Genomic DNA, 22,100 nt, shown 5'->3' on the forward strand with positions numbered 1-22,100 from the left:
CAACTTTGCCTCAATAATTAACTGCTTAGTGTCCACAAGGGCAAGGACTCGGTCTATCTCATTCATGACATATCCCCGGCACTGAGCACAGTACCTAGCACGTAAATATTTGTCCCTGATTGTAAGATGACATCTGAGCACCTCAATTAGCACCTCCCCGGCATCTTAAGACACAGGAAGAGGCCAGCTCAAGCCTGGAGACAGACCCTTCCCCTGTCCCAGGGGGAGTGTTAACCATGGGCTCTCCAATCCCAGTAGGGTGCTCCCTGTACAGGTGGTGCCCAGTCTGGAGCCAGCCAGGCTAGCCCAAGGTCACACATCAACAGCAGAAAAGGTCACCACCCTGTCACACAAACCAAACTGTCACCTAAGCTCCAATCCTCAGTTTCTTCTTCCGGCAGATTCTGTCAACCGATACAGCACCTGCAAAAGGCCTGGAAATTGGAGCTGAGCAGGCCCTGTACTTGAGCCTCCTCTGCCCCCTCCAGCTGGCACAGGTGGTGGGTGGGGGACCACGCCGAGAGGCTGGAGGCCTGGGTCTGCCAGATTCTCACCCGGGGCAGGTACATCACCCTGCTTCTGTGTCCCCCACTAGAAGGAGATCCCAGCCCCACAAAGGGACAAATGTATCGGCACTTTGAAAAACAACTACCAATGTGTTGTGTGTATGGGGGCGCTGCTGCCATGGCCAGCAAGAACCAGGGCAAAAGCACCAATTTCTGAGAAATTCTGGTTCCCCACAATGGGCCTCTGCAGAGCTGCCCCTCCACCCATGACCCTGCTCTTCTCCATCCTTTTAGGTCTCACCTAGCTATCCCGCCCTCCAGCAAGCCTTCCCTCGCCTCCAAGTCTGGGTTACTGCTGCTCCCCGGGCTCCCAAAGATGACCTTACGCCTGGCCTGGGACCTTTAGAGGGCAAGGACCATGCTGCCTCCCCACCCATCCGGCACCCACAGCCCCACAGACGACCTGGCACTGACCAGGCTCTCAAACAACGGTGGAATCAATGCATTAATGCCACAGAAATGATCACCGTCCCACAGAGTACTGTTTACAACAGTGAAAAACAGAAATAACCCAAGTGGCCATCAAGAAGGGTCTGGCTGAGAAAGTTGAAGCGCAGACTGCTGGGACATAATGAAATACTCCACAGCCATTCAACATGCTGCAGGGGGATGCCATGTACGCAGATGCCCACAACCCACTGTTGGTTATGCATCAGGAAAAGGCCTGAAAGTCACTCTTCTGGGTGGTAGGATTACTGGCGATTTTCATCTTCGTCCTATTACTTACCTTTATTTTCTAATTTTCATTGATCATTAAATATTGCTTATGTAACAGCAGCCGCCACAAAAGGGGCAGCTGAGGAAGCTCAAAGTTGAAAGTTCAAGCCTCCAGAGGCTGAGAACCTGCCCTTTGGCGGATGCTGGCAGGTGGGAGCCACTGCAGGTCTAAGAGGGAGGTCAGAGCTTGCTGCCAAGAGACCCGGCCTACTACACCATCCTGCCACTAGAGTCCAGGCTGCGCTAAAGCCACTCCCTCCACCTACCTGTACCCCAACTCTGGTGGCCAAAATCCATCCTGTCCTTTAAGACTCAACTCAAACACTCCCCCTTCCAGAATCTTCTCTGCTTTCTCCCTCTCTCCCAAGCATGCCCTGTGCTTTGCAATCCCCGCAGGACTCCGCTCAGGCCAGCGTGGCTCAGATTCTGGAGTCAGAAGAATCAAAATTTCCCCCAAAATATGGCCAATAGGACTATTTTTTAAATTTAATATATTTACCATGAAAAAGAAACCAAGAAAGAATGAAAAAAAATTTAATAATCCATTCCCTATCATCCCTAAAAAAAATAAAATAAAATAAAATATTAATATTTTAACGAATTTCCTTCTGTATTTTTTCTGCACCTGTACAGATATATATACTCGCAGACATACAGAGCTGTATCTTCACCTTACTGGCTACATATTATGCCATTGAACATGACCTACTGGTTGACATTGCTCCACCCACCCCCCTTTTTTCCCATTTTAACCAATGCTGTAAGGTAATGTAACCATTCGGCCACATTCAGGTAAATTCCACGAGTGGAATGGCGGGGAGCTTTCACCAGGGGCTTTGAGCCGCCTTTCTGCTGGTGCTCCCACTGGTGGTGGGGCTTCGGAGGCCCACCCTCCTTGGGCATCCATTTCCTACCCAGCCTTTAGAAAGACCCAATGCCTGAGTCCCGGTGCCTCTGTACCCCATATTTTCGCCTCAGGATACACAAAGAAAGGCTTTCGGGGACTACACATCCAGTCTGGCACTGTGATTATGCAGCCCCACAGGCTGTGCTCGTGGTCCTGAAATGGTCGAGGAATGACGTCCCAGGCCACCTGTGGGGCCAGCAGCAGGACCTGGCCTCCATCAACAGCTCTCCTCTCAGATGGGTATTTTACCCGACAAGGAACTGAGGCACCAAGAGGGAAGGGACTTGGGCCCGCTCTCCCACCCACTCAGAGGATCCTGGCAAGTCCCTTGGCCACCAGGAGCCTGTTTCCTCATCTGTGACAGGAGGGCAAATAACAGGCATTGCTGTGACAATCCCAGGGAATGTGTTCGCACGGGCCTGGTGCAGGGCCCACAAATGTGAGCTCTCAAGGAGGCTGGTCATTTCATCACAAACGATTTGCCCTCCGATAGTTATTTAATTAATAACCAATAACTATTGTTCGATGCATCTCTCCTTGAATTCTACACAGGCAGGGCCTGGGCAAGTCTTGTTTGAGTGCCAATCACATAGTAGGGCCCTCAGACAAGTGTGCCCCTGTGCCTGACACACAGTGAGTCTGTGGGGGCACCAGGACCCAGGTACCGGGTCCCCTGCCTGTCACACCAGGGGTTCAGTCCTGGAGGCCCAGCACGTGATGCTGCAGAGGCTGGGGAACCATGGGGAGGGTTTTGGGGGGAGAGCCAGGGGGTGGGTCAGACCCAGAGCGAATCCCTAGGCCCCTGATTCTCTGGCCACCTCCTCAGGGCTCAAGGACAAGAATAACGGGCTTACAGCCGATGAGTCAGACTGGGAAGAATATGGCCAGGAGGAAGGAAGCCACATGTGGCTGCAGGAGCTCCGTGCCTGCGGTCTCAGACATGGTGGGGCCCAAACCGCTCCTTCTAGAAGGAAGAGGGGAAGTCAGAACCAGCCAAGGCTCTGCAGCCGCCTGCATCTGCACCCCCTTCTACCCCCTGATGCACACTTTGCCTCCCACCAGACCCTTCATCCAAATACCGTGTTGCTCCGAAAATAAGACCTAGCTGGACCAACAGCTCTAATGCGTCTTTTGGAGCAAAAATTAATATAACACCTGGTCTTATAGTAAAATAAGACCGGGTCTTATATTAATAATTGCTGACCGGATCTTATATTAATTTTTGCTCCAAAAGACGCATTAGAGCTGTTGGTCCAGCTAGGTCTTATTTTCGGGGAAACACAGTAGCTTCAGGGTGCCTAAATGCTACAGTAAATGTAACGTAAATCCTGCAATGACATTCATTCATTCATTCACCGCTAAGGAATTAAAACTGTTTAAACCAGTGTTAATGATAGCTGTTGATTATTGAGCATTTCCTGTGTCCAGCACTACGTTAAGCACAGAAATGTAATTCATTCATCGCATAATACAATTTAAACTTTACAACCCAGTGAAGTATTATCATCCCCATTTTACAGCAAAGAGCCAGAGTGACTGTCCCAGGGGCACCTGGCTTGTAGCTGCTGAACAAGCTCTGACCCACAAGGCCACACTGTCCACCTCAGGGGAGCCCACGATGACCGAGCCCTCGTGGTATTCATATCAGAGAAGAATTACAACCACAACCACAGAAGGAGCGCCGAGAGGGGCCCCGACCCAGCCTGCCTGGGGTGGAATCCATCAAAGAGTACTCCTTTCTGCAGGGGCTGGGCCATGAACCCACAGGGCCTTTCGGGGTCCCTAACTTGACCCACAGGGCTTCCCAGAGGCTCTCATCCAACTTCTTCATTGAACCCTGGGAAACTGAGGCCTAGAATGGAGGCTGGACAGAGCTCCCATCCACAGAGCCGGACTCTCAGAAGCCACACAGGGCTCTCAAGAAGAGGGGAGGGGAGGGGAGGGAAGGGGCTCTGCCCCAATCACACAGGAAGTCTGCTGGTCCACCCTGGGGGCTGCCAGCCAGATCAGCAGCCCAGCCCCCAACCAGTGGGGCAGGCCCCAGAAGCAGCTCCTCTCAGATTCTGCCACAATCTCAACAGGAAAACAGGAAAGCTGAGCTGGGCGGCCTGCTGCAGCCTGACTTGGCTTGGAGGCTTGGTCTCCTAGGAGCAGGCCGACTCTCAGGTCACTGAGAAAGTAACCCTTCTGCTGGGAGAGAGGGGCCACGCCTCTGGCCTCAAAGAAGTGAAGAGATTCTGCAGTCGGGCTGGCCTCGGGTCAGGGAGAAAGAAAGGGCTCCTGTGTTCAACCACTCGGCTCAAATCGTTCCCCACACTCGCCACCTCCTTGAGAGACAGGATCCTCCCCATTTTAGAGACAGAGAACTGAGGCCCCTTGACAAAAGTCACCGTGAGCTGTCACTGCACTGAGCTGAGCCTGGAGAGCTGAGCAGTGGTAACACTAGGGGGTCAGGCCCTGCCTCTTCCCCCCTCCCCTTTTCCTGGAAGCATTAAATATGGGAGTGGGGGTGGGCGGGGGCTGTAGCTTTGGCTTTTTTTAACCTTCTATAACACCTCACTGTCTGCGCACCGACAGGCCTGGGCTGTCTCCTCAGACACAGGCCTATCTGTGAGGCAGGCACAGGGCCTCTTCTCTCTCACTTTCATGGAGGGTTTGTTTGTTTACTCAGTTCTCAGAATTATAACCTTCGCAGCCACTCATTCCTTCCCTGACCAGTCTTTGCTATCTAAGGCCGTCCATGGTGGAAGAGGGGACACAAGAATGGAAAGGGCTTCATGCTTCAATGGCGGCCCTGGGTTTTTGGCCCTGATCTAAGCCTCTGGGACCCTGGGTATGTCCTCTCCTCTTCCTGGGCCTCAGTTTACTCAGGAATGAAATGGAGGGGATCTGTTAGATGACCGCAAAGGGTCCTGACTGGCTAGGAGAAAGAAGGGTCTGGACCAGAAAAAAAGAAAAGCAGCCACTGCCCATCCCACAAGCTCCAAACTCACCAAGGAGGAGATGTGGCCAGAGCAGAACTGAGCAAACCTTCCACCTTCCGCACGGCTAGCTGGCTGCAGGCTCCCCAAAGCTTACGCTCTGTTCTCTTTTCTCCCAACCCCTTCCCCAAACATTCCCAAAAAAACAAACAAAAAAAGAGAAAGCAAAAAGTGAAATACAAGTGCAATTGCCAGCTCACTTCCCCTTTGGATGTCCCATCACCCCTTAAGTCCCTAACTCCTCCCAGAATGGAGCTAAAATGGAATTGCCACTTACTGAGCACCTTCCCTGTGCCATGAACAACTGCCTCTCAGAATCTTCACACACACCAGAGGCAGGGATCCCCTTCCCATTTTACTGACAGCTGAGGCTCCAAGGAGAGTGCCTTGCCCACGGCCACCGGGGGTGGGGGTGGGGGTGTCTCACTGGCACTGCCTCCCAGTCAAGGTTGGACTCACTGACTCTTGAGTTGGGCTGACCAAGGGTTTAAAGCCAACATGTGCTTTGTGAAACATAAGGATCCACTGTCTTTGCAACACAAACCACATTGCTTCCAGTTTGATGGAGCTTCTTGGCTGGTATAAGTCCCACGAGCTCGTGTCACTGCTTCATCCCCACCACCCTGCTCAGGCCCTCAGGCCCCACACAAGACAGCTCTTCCTTTCACACAGCAAGATGGTATCATGCAATAAATATTTTCTCGGTACCTGCACTGTGCCTTCAACGCAACCCAAGGTCCACAGGCTCCCAAGAGGTCAGAGCCAGAAGGACACTAGAGACTGTGCCCATTGCACAGAAAGATAAAGTGAGGCCAGAGAGGAAGAAGGGCTTACCAAAAGTCACCTGGCACCAGCACTGGGACTCTCACCTTTAGCTAGCATCCATAAATGGCTACTGGAAGGGGGGGTGGATTTGAGGTGAGTGGAACACAAGAGGATAGTTTCCTGCCCAAAGGACTCCTCTTCTAGAAGATTCTATCTTAAAAAACTCAGCTGGACACAAATAGCTCTGTTCTGCCTGGAATGTGGGGAGGATGGACAGTAGCTTTAGCTGGCTTGGCCACAGATGTGTAAGTGGGAAACTGGGGTTCATACTTTGCAAACCACAATTCATTCTTCCTCTGCTCCTCATGAAACCCAGTCACTGACTGGAGCCCCACCCCCGCACATGGACCCTGTACCTGGTGCCCTGGGCCACGCCCACAGTTTTGACCTCCCTGAAAGGAGGGGCTCCCGTGGCCAGGCTCCTATCATGGACTTTACACAACAGTGATAGCTAATGACAATAGGAGCCAATGCTTTCTTAAATGCAAAGAGATCTACCCACAGCATCTCATTGCTCCCTCACAAACTAGCAGGTCTGCGCGACTATTATGCCCACTTTCCAGATGAGGAACCTGAGACCCAGAAAAGGGAAGGCACCTGTCAAACAACAGGGCAGCGGAGACAGGATCTCAAAACCAGGTCTTCAGAATCCAGGTCCAGCCCTCTTCCCACTCCGCCCCTTTGAAGGGCAGGAGGTTCTCATACCCAGAGGCGCTTAGGAAGGGAGTGAGTCTCCTGTCATTACAGGAATGGGAGCAGAGGCTGCAGGGTCACTGGCTGCCTTGATACCTATGGGGTCCATCCGCCCCATAAGGCCAAGAAGAAAAGATATCAGACCTCCCCAACCTCGCGCACCACCATCACGGAGGCCTAGTTATTCCAAATGCCCCCCACACACTGTCCCCAGACTGTGCCCCACCGCCATCCACCCTGCTCCAGGCCTCCCTCTCAGCACGGGGCCTCCTCCGTTCATCCTGCCTCACGCACAGCTGCACTGCCTGTGCCACTTTCTGCCTGAAAATGCCTCTGAGGCTTCCCCATGACCTTCATGACAAAGTCCCCTCCTGTCCAAGGTTAGTCCCTGTGGTTCCCTCCCTCACTCACTAGGCCAGTCCCCTTCTCACACTTTTCCTGCAGGTCTGCCCCTCTGAGAAGGGCAGGCGCCCTGCAGGAGTTTGTGTATCAGTGAGCCCCCAGTGCCTACCGCAGTGCCTGGCACATAGTAGGTGCTCAACAGCTATTTATCGAATGAATAAAAGAACGACCAAGTGTGTCTGGGGCCAGAGCTCATCCACACCCCTGCGGAGTCTCATAGGCATGCAGACAGGGACTCTCCACCTCAACTTCTAACATCCAAAGCACGCATCCCTGCCTTTGGGGAGCACCTCAACACCCCAAGGAAAGGGTTTTCAGAGGCAGAGAATTGCCATGAGTAGATACTGGTCTTGGGGCCACAGATGTGGAGAAAAGGCATAGAGAGGCACAGCCATTGGTCGAGTCACATAGCAAATGATCAACCGGACCAGGCTTGGGACCCACAAGTCTAGTTCTAGACACGTGGCCAGGTGGGGGGGCGGGGGGGTGTTCCCATCTGTCTTTCGCCCACATATTCTGTGCCCTGCCCAGTCCTGGGCACGGTATGGACGCTGCTGTTGAACGACTGACTCTGCTGTGTAACCATGGCCCGTGTCACCACCCTCCAGGTAACTGCAGGTCTGATAACTGCAGGTATCCAGGGCCACAGGCTGGTGCTCCTCAACCTGAGGCAGGCCACCTTCCCAGGGCACAAGGCCGGAGGCCCCAGGACACACCTGGCACATCTCCCTCCATGAAGTGCCAATCGTAAGCTCCCACTGCCTGTGTTCTCAGCCCTCACCAGCCCTGTGCTGCACTGTCCAGGGGCGGTCACTTTGATCCTCACTACTGTCATCCTCTCTTATACAGGAAGCTGAGGCTCATAGGTGACTGACTTGCCCCAAAACACCAGTCCATCTAGTGGCAGAGCTGGGACTCGAACCCAAGCAGTCTGACTGCAGAGCCTTGCCTCGAACCTCTCAACTCCCTGCTTCTTCTAATTTACCGTCTACTATGTCACCAGGCAGTGGGCCACAGGTAGTACATCTCCAAACCTGGATGGTTCCCAGGGGGTGGAACCAGGTGCCATGAGGAGGCGGGTACTTCCTGTTCTTCCAGTTTTAAAAATCTGTGAGATCAGAAGATTGCAGGCTTCCAGAATGAGGCCCTGAGATTCCACCAGGAGGGGGACAAGGCTCAGCCCCACCCTCGAGGGTTTAAACCTAGGCATCTGCCTTCATTATTCCTTAAAACTGCCCAGCATAAGCTACAGAACCCCCTTCTTCCCCCCACCTCACAGAGAAGTGGAGGGGAGTGGAGCGGGGGAAGGGAAAAGCAGCTCAGGAATTTGTGCAACCCACAGGATGCTGCTGCTGGAGACCCAGGGCAAAGTGAGTCATAAGCTCTGCCTGCAGAGGAGGAGGGGGCGACACGAGGGAGAACAAGACGGGCCAACGAGGGACTTGAGTCTCAGGCTGAGTAATGATGGGAGGGATAGATTTGTGCAACTGTACTAGAGCCTCTGACACATTCCACTCTGCTCCCAAATCCCCTCCCCTCCACTGCCTGCCTCCTTTGGGGACTTTTCCACATTGTCCCCTGCCCAATCTGGGCACCAGGAAACGTCTGGTCACAGTGGAGCATGGTTTTAGCAGCAAAGGCCTTGGACTCCCAGATCTGGGCGTAGGCCTGCCACAGACTAGCTCTGCCCCCACCTGTTCAACATTGGGGAGGGGCACAGAGGGTGAGGATTCAATGAGGTATACAGGCAAAGGAAGGCCTAGCACATAGTAAGTGCTCAGTTAAATGGCAACTGATCTTACAGGTATCGTTCAGAGCCTGATACAGCCCTTCCCTACTCCATCAGCCACCATTCTCAGGCAGGAGACATATCAATGGCGTCCTTGCAGCAAGAGTAAGTGGTGACACATACCCAGAGGCCAACGTCATCTGTCCACGTCCCAGCTCACAGGCCGCTCCTTTGAGCCTACTCCCCTGTGGATGTTCAGACGTGACAGGGGCTCCCAGGAAGGAGCCTCCCTCAAAATGCCCATAGGTGGAAGCAGGCCAGAGCACACAGGCAGACTAGGGCCAGCGGATGAGTCTGTCCTCAGCAGGGAGCTGACCAGATGGGAAAGGAAGCAAACACAGTGACTCAGTTTGCCCTTGAAAGCCAACTGTCTGGCCACAGTGGAGTGTGGCAATGCCCAGCATTAAGGGAAAGGCTAAGGAAATGGCCTTTCTCCCAGGGATGCCTCAGGTGGCACAAGAGGCAATCCTTGGGATTGCTTCAAGGGAGGTTCTAATGACCTATAAATCGTTTAGTGGAGGAAGCGAGACACAAATTGAGCCATGGTCTCAGCAACGTATACCAATAAACACAGAAAGGAAAGACTGCTAAAGAATACAGTGGTTCCCTCAGGATGGTGAGTGATGCCTAGTCTTGTCTCTAAACTTCATTCCTTGGAGGCAGGGAGGGAGGGCTGTGGCCCAGTTTGGGTTTAGAAAGGTCTCTGGCAGTGTGTACGGGAAGGATGGAGGGGTGGAGTGGGAAGGATGGAGGGGTGAGGCAGGAGGCAGCTCCTAGCAGGCGAGGCCAGAGGTCTCAGCACTGAGAAAGGAACAGAGTGGAGGCTGAATGGCAGGGGAGGGCAGGGTCAACCCCAACAAAAGCACGTTATGTAAGAGACACAAGAGTGGCGCAGAATCCCCAGACACTTCACCCCTGGGGCTGACCCCGACCTTAATGAAGGGCAGTAACCCAGGCTGAGCCCGGCACTGCTTCCGGCCAGCCTGGTCTCTCGGCAAAGCTCAGACAGCAGCTAGGAAGCCACGCACTTGGGTGGGGGCTGGCCCAAAGCAGACACCTCCATCCGTTCACTCCTGGGACCTACAGCCATTTTCCAAATGTGGAGTGGTAGGTTTTTAAAATCAATTTGGAAAAAGGCATTCTTTGTTTTGCTCAATAAACAAACAAGATACTCGTACAGAGTTCATACCAACAGGACGGAGTGTCAAATGTTTACAGCCTTTTCAGAGGCTATGTGTCAATACATCTAAACGGGACCCAGGAGTTCCATTTTGAGGCCTCGGTGACACTGGAACAAGGTGCGGGGTATGTACACAGAGTTTCGGGCAGCGCGGTGATTGCTAGCCAAACACTGGAAATAACCCCAATGTCCATTAACAAGGGACTAGGTAAATAAACCACACCAAGCAAAGAAAGAAACCCACGGATAGAAGAATGAGGCAGACTCGTATGTTCTGGCACGGAGAGATGTTCAAAATATACTGAGTGAAAAAACGTCAAACCACAGAAACATATCATTGGACCTCTTTTTATAAACAGAGCTAACTGCATGTGTACACAGAGCTGTATGTTTGGAAACAGCTACACATCAAACTTGAGTGATTTCTTCTGGGAGGGGGTTGAAGGGAGGGAAGACGGAGGGAGCTTTGGTTTTTTCACTTTACACTCCCACATTGTGTGCGCAATGCCCCTGCAATCAGACAACTGTTCATTTGCAGTGTTTGCGTAGAGTCGGGAAGGACTGGGGGGAACAAACGTGAGTACAAATAGGTAGAGAGTTTCTTTCAGGGGTGATAAAAGCGTTTTAAAATGGACTGTGGTGATGGTTGCACAACTTTGTGGATACATAAAACAATACTGACTTTTACACTTCAAGTGGATGCATAGTATGGCAGGTGAATTCTATTTCAAAGAAGAATCAGCAAAGGGAAGGGCAGAGCGAGGAGCACAGGTGCAGGCGGACTCCCTCACCAGCCCTCAGGGAATCACCTTTAGGGCAGTATGCTTGTATATAGGGGGGAGGGTCCTTGGCCCCCACAATTTCCTCCTGATCAATAGACCTTCTGGAGCAACAGCTGAGTCCTTCCAGAGCTGTCCTAGAGGCAGAGCCCCATCCCCCGGCCTCCCAGGCAATGCCAGGTTTCCTGCCAAAGCCACAGCACCCAGCCCCTACTTGCACATCTTGAGCAACAGTGAGCTCACTCCCTCACCTGCTCCATCTTGATTTGTGTCTCAGACCATATGCAAAGAACCCCTCATACAGCGCTGACACAGGCCACCCAGGTATTTCCACTCTCTTACCCTAGTGCTGTCCTCTGGACCAGGTGGAAGGTGTGGGTTGGCCTAACCCTGACCCCTCCACATCCTAGTTCCTTGCAGGATTCCCCATCTCTGCCCTCCCACTCCAGATAGTTGACATCCATCTCACACATATGACAAAACAGAAGGAACCAGGTCATCAAGATTTCTGAAAACCTGGTGGATTCTTGAATCCAGGGACCTGGCATCCACCCTGACCCCGGGACTGCACAAACCTCAGAGAAACGGGACCTAAGCCACAGCTACAATTGCCTCCTTCAAACTCCAAATAGCTGGCCACTCTCCTTGCCCACCGGAGAATCAATTACAGGGAGTAAATGATAATCTCACCCTGAGCACTTACTATGCCCCAAGCACTGGGCTGACTTTCTTACCTGCATTATTGCATTAAGTCTTTGGCAACAGGACCTAGCAGGAAGGGACTATTAGTCCCATTGTACAGATAAGACAATAGAGGTTAAGATGTTGGCCCAAGGTCCCACCAGCTAACACACAGTGGAGTCAATGTGGGGACCCTGAGATTTGTGGGAAATTTTGGGCTCATTAGGCCCTCAGAGCTGGAAGGGACTTCAGCTTACCAGGTAGCACACCGCTTCAGTTCTCAACTAGGGGAACGGTCCCGGACAGAGTACCTAGCTGTTCGAGGTTACACAGGCCTCCTGGCTCCCAGGCCAGGCCTCTTTCCTCCATGCAAACTCCCATGAAAACAGGAGGAAATCATCCTGCCATCAGCCTCATGGGGCCCTGGTGTGAGAACAAGCCCGTGCTTGCCAGGGGCTTTGAAATCCCAGGATGAAAGGCGCCGTGACAGCAAAACAGCACCATGGGCAGGAGCGCGCCTGACCCCTGCCAGGACTTGCAGGCTGGCATTCACCTGCTCACCTGCTCGGGGGCGGGCCGGCCAAGCCACAGAACCCTAACAGGCCTCAGAGCTCAGAGCACTGTGGGAAGCGGATATTCCAAACCCTGACGTTTCTACAGGGCCAGCCCTAGGTCTGCTGGGCGGAGAACCAGTCCCCAGGTAGGGAGGGCACTGGAATTTTAATTGTCTGGCATAAAAATGCCCACTGCTCTTTGGGTGGAGTGAGGAGGGTGCCGGATCACTGGAGGTGGCAAAGGCACGCCCTCATTCCCCTCCAGCAGACATTTCTACAGCAGCTCACTTCCTTGGGAGGGGGCTGGAGGCTTGCTGGTTTCCTCCCCTTTCAACCTCCCACCCCCACACCTCAGGAGCTTCCTCAGGTGAGCCTGCACCAGGAATTTGAGGCATTTGAAGAGGGTTATTAATAGCACTGAAGTGTTGAGAAGAGGGAGGCCAGCAAGCTCTGAGTGGGCACAACCCTCTTCCACCCAGCCTGGTATCCACAAAACAAACCCAACCCTGTCCAGGAGAGGACACTTCACCTTTTGTGGTCTCAGTCTCCTCCCCTGTAAATGGCAGGGGAGAAGAGGGGGAGCAGGCAGTTCCCTGCCCAGGAGGTGGGAAGAGGGGAGAGCCAAGGCTGGGTGTGGGGGAAGGAAAAACCCCACTGAAGAGGGGGAAGCACACCCCACCCAGGCTGGGTGAGGGGCCCCAACAGGAGGTCATGAATGGACAGACTGTTACAGAGCCCCAGGAGGCTGCCACCGGCAGGGAGGGGACAGGAAGACTCCGCCCCGGCCTTCCTCCTCCCAGAGTCCAGGCCTGTCCTACAAGCAAGACTTCCAGGACTTACTCCCCTGCTGGTCCAAGGCTGGAGAGGGTCTGACTCATTTCTACATCACCCTCACCCCTGGCCCAGCCCCAGGCCTGGCAAAAAGGGGAAGCTTAAGCCCTGGACCCAGGAACACAGTTATTGGACAAGCCTTTCCCAGCACCTCTTTTGTGCCCAGAGGGGTGGGGACATGGAGTTAAGGGCCACCTGGTCCCTGTTCTCAAGGGGGATGAACAGACAAAACACAGCTGCTGAGGTCTGCTGAACATATCGAGGTAAATGTAAGTGGACACAGAGTTCTGGGTCCACTGGACAGGGAGAGGCAAACACGGCCCAGGGGAACGGTCTCCTCTTTCCACAGGCTGCCCCACAGGGACCGGCAGCCGGTGCACTGGTGCCTCCTCTATGCCAGGCCCTGTGCTAAGCAAGCTACGTAAATTAGCTCACTTAAGTCTCTCAACAACTCATAAGGAAAGAAGAAACCATTCACCCCATTTCAAAGAGGAGAAAACTAAGGTGCCAGGATATTAAGAGGCTTGTCCAAGATCTCACAGCTGAGAAACAGGTGCTGGGGTTCCGCCCAGGCAGCCTCAGCCAAGGCAGAGAGGTGAGCCACAGAACTGAGCTTCCAGGCAGCCTGACATTCTCACCCTGTCTCCATTCTCCCGGGGAGAGGAGACCCTCAGTACCGGCTGCATGTAGTTGCCTCCCTCGGAGCCTGGGGCCCTTCTGAGAAGTGGCCACCGTGTAGTGACAGGCTGGGAGCAGAGCTGACTGGAGGAGGAGACTGAGGAGGCTAGGCTCTGGCCTTCAACAGTCCCCTGAACACGGCTGCCAGCAGGAGCACCCTGCTACGCCGGAGCCAAAAAAGAGGGGTTCTGACCCACTCCTTCTGTGCACCCCATCTATCCCTAACCCCACTTCCCAGGCTCAGTCCCAGGCGTTGATGGGCTGGTCCCTGGAAGCCTGCGCCACGTGTACTGGGGCTGGGGCCAGGGCGAGCTGCGGACCGGGACAGTTAAGGAAAGCGGTCAGTACATGCTGGCCGAGCGGCGGGCTTGTAATGCTTCCGGATGGGGATACCCGAGGTCGGGGGAAGGGGGGGAGGGGTCGGAGAGAGACTGCGACCCCTCCCACAGCTCCATTGGGGTAGTGTGTTGGGGGATCCGATGGGACTGGCTCCAGGGAGGTTCCAGTTGAGTGTGGTGGGGGTTTAAGTGCCCTCGGGAGGGGGAAGGGTGAGCTCAGAAGAGGTTGGGAAGGGGCGCCCAGACGTGGAGGAAACAAGCTGGGACGATGGACTTGGTCCCCAGCCACTCCCGCCTTGCCCGGGGCCTGGCTCTCCCGGGACCCCTGCCACAGCGCGAACAGTGGGCCGGGATGGTGGCGTAGCCCGGGAGCTCCCAGCTGGGCCCCCGGCGCGCGCTGAGCGGAGCGAGACTCACCTGTGATGTGCTGGCGCCGGGCGTCGTCCAGGTGCGTGGACAGCACGTCCCCCATGGCGAAGAAGAGGCGCGGTCGAATGCGGCCGCCACCCGCCACTGCCCGCGCTGCTCAGGCCGACGCCGCTGGCGCCATGGAGCCCAGCCCGCCCTGCTCCCGCAGCTCCCTCTGCCCTGGCTGAGGCCTCTGCTCCGCTCGCGCTCCAGCAGCGTCGGTCCCGGGACCGCCTCAGCCTCGCGCCCCAGCCGGCCGCCCAGCAGCCCGGGCGCGCCGCGCCCCGCCCCGCCAGGCCCCTCCCCCGGAGTAGAGCCCCGCCCCCTCCTTGGCCTCGGGCAGGCGGGGCCGGGGGCGGGGGACGCCCCGACCGCCCGCAAGACAGAGACAAAGAGAAGGTCGGGGAAAGGGAAACGCGAGAGACGTGCCAGGCGCACGGGACCCAGAACGAACCCGAGAAAGAGATGGGCAGGTCGGGGCATCTGAAAGAACGGAAGGTGCCCAGGGTGTCACTCCCTCCCCTCCCGGCGCTGACGAAGAATCACGCCGAGGAGGACGTGGGGCACTGGTAGGAATCACTAGGCCGACGTTCGCACCCCACTCCTCCCGCTCCCGGCTACCTGCACCATGCCCCCCTGGCCCCAGCCCCGCCCTCGCTGCCGCCGGTTCTCAGGAAGTTTCCTGGCTTTGATCCGACCTGCCCAGAAGGTGTGCCGGCTCGTCTTGCACAATAGTGCAAGGAAAGGGGAGGTGGCCTGGAGGGCTCGGGCCCAAAGGCATTCCTAGTCCCAGTGCCAGGCGGACATTCCTAAGGTCAGCATATGGGTATTTCACTCAGGAGGTGGTTCATGGGACAGGCCAAGTGAGGGATGGAAAAAAATAACAGTACTTTACAGTTTATATAAGACTCAGATTCAAACGCTTGAACTTAGGGTGCTGGGCCTGCAGGGCTGGGCTTGGTTGGTCACGGGTGCCAGAGGAATGTGTTTCAATCCTAGCCTCGGGACCTCCCAAGCTGGTAGGGTAGATCGGTTAACAACCGAGTCCCAGATCATGGACTAGGGTGGCACAGGCCTTCCTTGGCTGTTGGTGCTCAGACCTCCTGTACAGCAGCACCCCAAGGGTCATCCAGTTTCTGCCTGCTTACCTGGGTGACTGAGCACTCACTGCTTCTCCCTGCATCCCACCCTGCAATTAGGTCTAACTGTAACTGTGACATAGGCAGAAAATGATGGTAATAAAAGTTAACACTACTGAACACGGGGAATTCACTCCTGTCAACACCACAGAAGGAAGGTTTGAAATTGAGTAATGTGATTCAGGCACTCATTCATGAATTCAGTGGCTTAGCAGTCATTCAGCAAACAGGTGACAAACACCTTCTGCTTACTAGGCCCTCTGCAAGACGCTGGGGGTGAAATGAGAGTATGCCCAAGCTGCCTTGCCCGCTTTGTGATCCGGAACAAGGAACAAGTGGCATTACTCCTCTTCTGTCAAATGAGAATAATGATGCTTTGTTATGCAGATTAAATGAGATAATAGTGACTAGTACAGCGCCTGGCATAGGATCCGTCATCTCAATAAACAGAACCCACAATTCTATTCATCATAGTCCCTGCCCTCAAAAGCATATAGAAGCTTGAGGAAGGAGCAGAACATTCTGTTTTGAGGAAAATCACAGAGGGAGTAGTACTACAGGTTGAACTACAAGTTGAAAAACTAGAATTTTGACAGTAGATACTGGGGGACGGCATTCCAAGAACTGGGGATGGAACAGGCAGAGGCATAGTCTTTGAAGAGCAGGATGTATTCACACAGCAGAGTCATCAGGTGGAATTGAAGTCAAGCTGGCAGGAATTACCAGTTTCCTTTTAGAGAGACTGAAACCGAGACCCAGAGAGGGAGAGTAACTTGCCAAAGTCACACAGCAAAGCAGAGGCGAACCCAGCCAGAAACCAAGTCTCCTGACAGCCAGTGTCTGGTTCTCTTTGAGCAATCAGAAGCCAATGATGCTACCAACCTCATTTTATTTTTCCTGTGACCTAAACTAAAGGGACTGAAAGGCCCACTCTACCCTGGGGGGGGGGGGAGCAGAAGTAGCTCGCATCTGGGCACCCCAAGGTGTCTCCTCAGTCGGCTGGAGGCCTGGGACAGTTGGTGTAGAGGTGGGGCACAAGTAGCCTTTTGCCAGTCCTTATGGTGTACCCAGGCCCATGAGCCTGGGGCACCCACAAACTTGCCAAGATGCCAGGTCCTTGGCCCTGGTACCTTCCCTCTTGGCTTTGGAGACTCTGCTACCTACAGGTCACCTTGCCACTCTGGGCAGCCATGGCATCATATGTGAGCAGTAAATGAGATCGTGAAAAGGCATTATAAGCAGAGGGTGATGTACACGCATGTGAATAGCTCCCCCCCCCCCCAAGACCTTGGGGCCAGTCCCTTCCAATTCAAGATTCATTCATTTCACACAAAAATTATATTATCTAGGGATGGGGTGGAGGGCAAGTGACTGCAAAAAAACTCAGGAGGAGGCTGGAAATGGTTTATGCCTTAACTGGGGTGATGGTCACACAAGGGTACAGGAGTCAAAACTCCTCCAACTGTACAACTGAAAATGGATGCATTGTATTGTATGTCAATTATACTTCAATAAAGTTGATTTTAAAATGAAAACATACATGTATGGAGCACCTGCTGTGTGTCAGGTGATACACTGTAGGTGTTGGGAATATATCAATATACAAGGTAGTCAAGGTCTTTGCCCTTGTAGAGGTGATGTCCTCGTGCTGGAGGGAGAAAGACAGTGAGGAGGGAGAATGCCACGGTTTCAGAGAGTGATAAACATTAAGACAAAATAGAATGAGGGGGTAGAATGACAGGTAGGGGGGTGGCACCTGGAAAGTGGTCTAGGACGGCCTCTCTGAGGTGACGCTTTAAAACCTGATTGGCAAGAATAAACCTGATTTGCTCTGTGAAGATCCAGCAATAGCTACTATTTATGGAGTATGTTCCATACCAGGTGTCATGCCAAAGGCTTTTGCTGCCTTGTCTCCACCATCCTCACAACTTCTCTGGTGGAAAAATCACCAATTGTGAGAATTTTTAAAAGATGATATTGTAATGTATGCACATAGCAATCCTTATTTAAACACTGGATAGGTAGGCATGGAGGGGGCATGCCAGGTGAAGGTGTCAGTGTGAGATGAGTCCTTAGGGACCGCAGGGCCAGGTGGCTATGCCAAGGCTCCTAGGGGAAGAGGAGAGAGGGGTCCCTGCCATGGATGGATGGGACCAGTGGGAGTCTCCTTGAGCACCTAGAACATAGAGTTTATTACTTTATTCTGGGAAGATTGTAAAGTTCTTTAAAAGTTGTCAGCATCCCACTACTTTATGTTAATAAATCAGGCCAGTTATGATCTTTGGGTGGGGGAAGAATGACGGTCTTTAAAGGAAAGGAAAATGAATGCAGTCGTTAGCACTGTATGAGGAAGAGGAAAGGATTCCGGGAAGTTAGACATCAGAAGAATTTCTCAACTCTACAAGGTGGGGAACCCCTGCCCGGACTTGATGCTGTTGTGATGTTCAATTTTCAGTTCTGAGTAATTAAAGCAACCTTTCATATGTTTATTGACTGTGTGTGTGTGGTTTTTAAATTCCTATCCGCTGCCTGCTTTTCTATTGGAATGTCTATCTTTTATATTATCTTTAAGACTTATTTCTGTAGGAAGAATTTCTCACCTCTGAGGCAGTGGGTGGGGGTGTGTGTCTGCTCTTTTTCTGGGGCTCTGGGTGTCCTTTCTATCCACAAGGATCTCCCACAACCCTTTTCTTGGCCCAGGCCCCGGAGCCTGGTGGAAGATACCAGGCACATGGATGAAGGATAGGAATGGTCTAGATCTGGGAGCAGGGAAAGACGATTCCCCCTGCCCATCTGCTGGGCCTGCCCCCTGCCTGGCAGAGAATGCCACCTACAGCCCCTGATTCATCAGTCCTTTGTCAGGAATTGGCTTCTGCCAACCTGCCTCCCTGCAGGGCTGCCCCACCCTACCCCACTCTAAAGCACATTTAGAAAGGACCCAAACATGGAGAATATTAATAGTTCACTTTGAAAGGGAGGATTCAGAAGGGAGGGGCCAGTGCTTGGGCAGAGGCCTAGAGAAGGGAAGGGATTTGTCCCAGGACATCCAAGAGGGTCCCAGAACAGGACCCTTTCCAGTCTTGTTAGAAAGGGGATGGACCTCCCTTGACCCATTGGTCCCTTTCCCTCCCAGTTGGCTCTGACCCCAGCTCTGCTCTCCCCTCAAACCTGTCAGACCTGAAATAGCCCAGGAGAAAAAAAAACAAACACCTCAGGTAAACAACAGGGAGTGTGAATGAATCAGGATTTTGTTTTTAAGAAATATCGTGTGTCCACCACTGTTTACCCAGTTGGCAGGGCCCGTTGTGCGGAAGGGACCCTGGCACTACGCCTGGACCGCCCCTCTTTATTATTAACTGTTGGGTGGTGGTGAAAGGAGCTACAGCTCACAGCCTGTTCCATCTGTCACCTGGGCTCAGACTGCTAAACTCCCTTACTGCTCCTGCGGTGGCCAGCTCCTCCGCCACACCCAAGGCCAGGCCCCATGACGGCCATCCTGGTTGACTGCCCAGCCTTTAACTGGCCCCCTACCTGCCTCCAGCTTCCCGTTTGTTCCTCACTGGTCAGCCAACTGGATTATTCTCACACACAAATATGACCGTGTCATTCCCCTGCTTCAAACCTTCTGGGGGTCCCTCTGTCCTCGAGATAAAGTCAGACCCAGACCCTAAACGTGGCATGTAGGGCTCCTGCCAGCCTCCTTGCCTCTCTTCCCCTCACCCTTCTCTGGCCACGCTGATCTTTCACGTCCTCAAACCAGCCGTGCTCCCTCTGACGTCCGAGCTTACACACATGCTGACTCCTGTCCCCATTTTGCCCCACCAAACATCATTCATCCTTCAGATCTCAGCTAAAACCACCCTTCGTCAGAGAGGTCTTTCCTGTCCCCACCTCCCCCAGTGCCCTATACTCCTCCTTCAGCGCAAGCAGCACATTCAGCATTATTTTGTTTGGGGTGGTTATTTATTTAAATAGATCTTCTTCTCTGATGACAAGGACCATCCTCATTCAACATGACATTCCTAGTGTCACACATGCTGGGTGAATACCTGCAATGTGCAGAGTGCTCTCCTGGCCACTGGAGAGGAATGTGACCGTGGGCACCACTTGGCCCCAGCGACTTGGCCAGCGCCTGCCTGCAGTGGCCACACCCACTCCACTTCCCGTTCAGTAGCAAAGTCTGTTCTACAGTGTCTCTGCCTTGCAGAGGTTCTGCTTGCATACCTCCAGGGAGGAGGCGCTCACCACCTCCCCAGGTCATCACTCCACGTCAGACAAGGGGGTGCCGAAGCGCCAGCAAATAGGCAGAGTGAGAAATAATCACAAAGGGATGATTTAAAAAAAACAAGCAAAGCTCCCATCCATTGCGGGCTCATGCTGCACCCAGCTCTGGGCTCATACCCTCTGCCTCTTTCATCTTAACCGCAGCTCTGGGCAAGAGGCCCTTTTGGGGGGCGTTCATCTTATAGGAGAGAAAACTGAGGCTCAGTGAGATTAAGTGACCCATGCAAGGTCACACAGCAAGTAACAGATGAAGCTAAGACACACACACAGCTCTGCCTGCGTTGGAGCTACAACACACCACACCACCATCCGTCCAGACCCAATCCCTTGCATTTTGTCTAGTTCTCAGACACGAAACGGGATTCTCTACTATGCCCACTACTTACTCTCACTCATTTTTGTTTTTCACTTAGCAATATAATACGAGCATCTTCCCACACTAATGAATTTTTAAGTCTACTCATTTTTAATGGGTGCATAGTATTCCATTGTATGGCCCATTAAACTACGTACCTAAGACTGGATGCTTATTTTCTTCATTAGATCAATTTCTAGAAGTGAAAGTGCTGGTATACACCTCCTTTTGAGGCTTTTGACACATGGTGACAAATTGCCCTGATGAAATGATTATAGCAGCCAGTGTTCTCCAGGCACTTGCTATGTGCCTGCCCTGTGTGCCTTGTCAAGAACCTCTGGTGTTGTGGTGGCTTTCGTACAAGTCTCACCTCCCATCTCAGCCCACCCCTCAGCGTGAGGGCCCCCAAGGGCAGGGACCCTGAGCCTGGCCCAGTTCCTGACTTCCTGGCCTGTGCTGCCCAGCTAATGTGGATAGTCCCTCCCAGTTCCTCCAGGTCCAGCCAGGAGGGGTTTCAGGCCCCATGAACCCCACGCATCCCTTCTATATGAGGCTTGGTTTCCTGCTGGGCTGAAGCCACCCCTCACCAGCTGGTGACTCAGAGCCTGGCCAGAATGGCAGTGCTATCCTACCCAGCCCTTGGAGTGACTAAGCTTGCGGTGAGGCTGAGCTGGGCCTGTTGGGGTGGGGCCGCCTCTGTCCCAGCTTGGCCCTCCTTCCTCTCTCCCTAAGTCTTGCTGATTTTTGTCCTCTGGGCCTTCCAGACAGAAGGAAAATAATCCTGGTTTCTGAATGCCTAACTGTGCCAGGGGTGACAGAGATGAGGGTCCCACCCTCCTGGGGGACAGAGCGTAGACAACAGAAGTCATTGCATGGGGGACGAACAGAAAGAAGGACCAAGAGGAAGGGGAGTGGGGAGTGACAGAGATGTGAAGAGTGTCCAGAGTGGCCGCTATGTGAGTAAGGACTGATTAAGGACACAGTGCAGGGAGCTTGCAGCACTGGACCATTCTACCCCAAATGGTACCTCTGTGAGAATTGGCAAAATCAATGACAACAGTCTCTCACCAGGGCCCCAGCTGTCTTGGCAAGTGCAACACAGGCTGCCTTCAGCCGCCATCAGTCACCCAGTCCATTGGACACCCTCCTGGAGGGTTTGACCTGCACCCTTGAGCAGGGAGTCCTGCGCCAGGAGGGAGCTGTAGGGGTGGTACCTCCTCCCAGCAGGCATTTGGAAATGTGCGGAGGGGGGTGTTTTTAATCATCACTATGCCTGGTGTCTGTGGGGGTGGGGGAGGAGGTCTACTGGCATTTAGCGTCCAAAGGTCAGAGATGCTAAACATTCTGCTGCAGTGGCCCATCCTGCCCAGGGACAAAAATCCTTTCCCCACCCCCAAATCCAAGGCTGAGACCCCTGCACTTGAAAGTGGATCGTGCTGACTTCAGAAGTACCTACCAAGATTTGAAGTGGTTTTAAGATACATGTTTCACTAGGCTTGAACCCTCCCTGGCCAGAGACAGAGCTGATGTTTTCATTTGTCACATGTAGTAATAAAAATGGTAATGACACGGGTATGACACCCAGCGGCCCCTGCATGCTGGGCACGTGGCCAGGCCTTTGGACTGGTATCTTCCTGACCATCCCATGAGGGTGGCACTCTTATTATCCCCATTTTGCAGATTAGGAAACGCACATTCAGAGAAATGAGGGCAGTCACAACCGTGGAAACTCAGGAAGCCCACTTTCCAATGTGGGTCTACTTCACTCCAAAACCCCAATCCTCACTGGGAGGACAGATGGGGAGACTGATACACAGACATTTTTATTGCTCCCCAGCTAGCCACCGGCAGACCCGGGCAGAAGAAGGTGTCTGAGCCCATTCATCCAGGAGCCTTCCCTCCACCGCTACACCAAGGACCTACGTGTGCATCCGTGGGGCTCTTTAATCAGAAGAATAAAAAGCCCCAGGCAAGGCCTTCATTACTCCTTTTC

The 22,100-nt window shown here is 53.4% G+C and overlaps 1 protein-coding gene across 1 annotated transcript in view; it reads right to left on the reverse strand.

Annotated features, from left to right (window-relative positions):
- The window catches only part of NIBAN2 (niban apoptosis regulator 2), a 48,857-nt gene extending 34,287 nt beyond the window's left edge, over positions 1–14,570 (reverse strand). The window contains exon 1 of the mRNA XM_019728629.2: positions 14,339–14,570. Coding sequence (XP_019584188.2) covers positions 14,339–14,393 — 55 coding nt within the window. The 5' untranslated portion in view covers positions 14,394–14,570. The remainder of the gene's footprint in view (positions 1–14,338) is intronic.
- Positions 14,571–22,100: the final 7,530 nt, after the last annotated feature.

Source organism: Rhinolophus sinicus, linkage group LG04 (assembly GCF_036562045.2).
Source record: "Rhinolophus sinicus isolate RSC01 linkage group LG04, ASM3656204v1, whole genome shotgun sequence".
Lineage (NCBI taxonomy): Eukaryota > Metazoa > Chordata > Mammalia > Chiroptera > Rhinolophidae > Rhinolophus > Rhinolophus sinicus.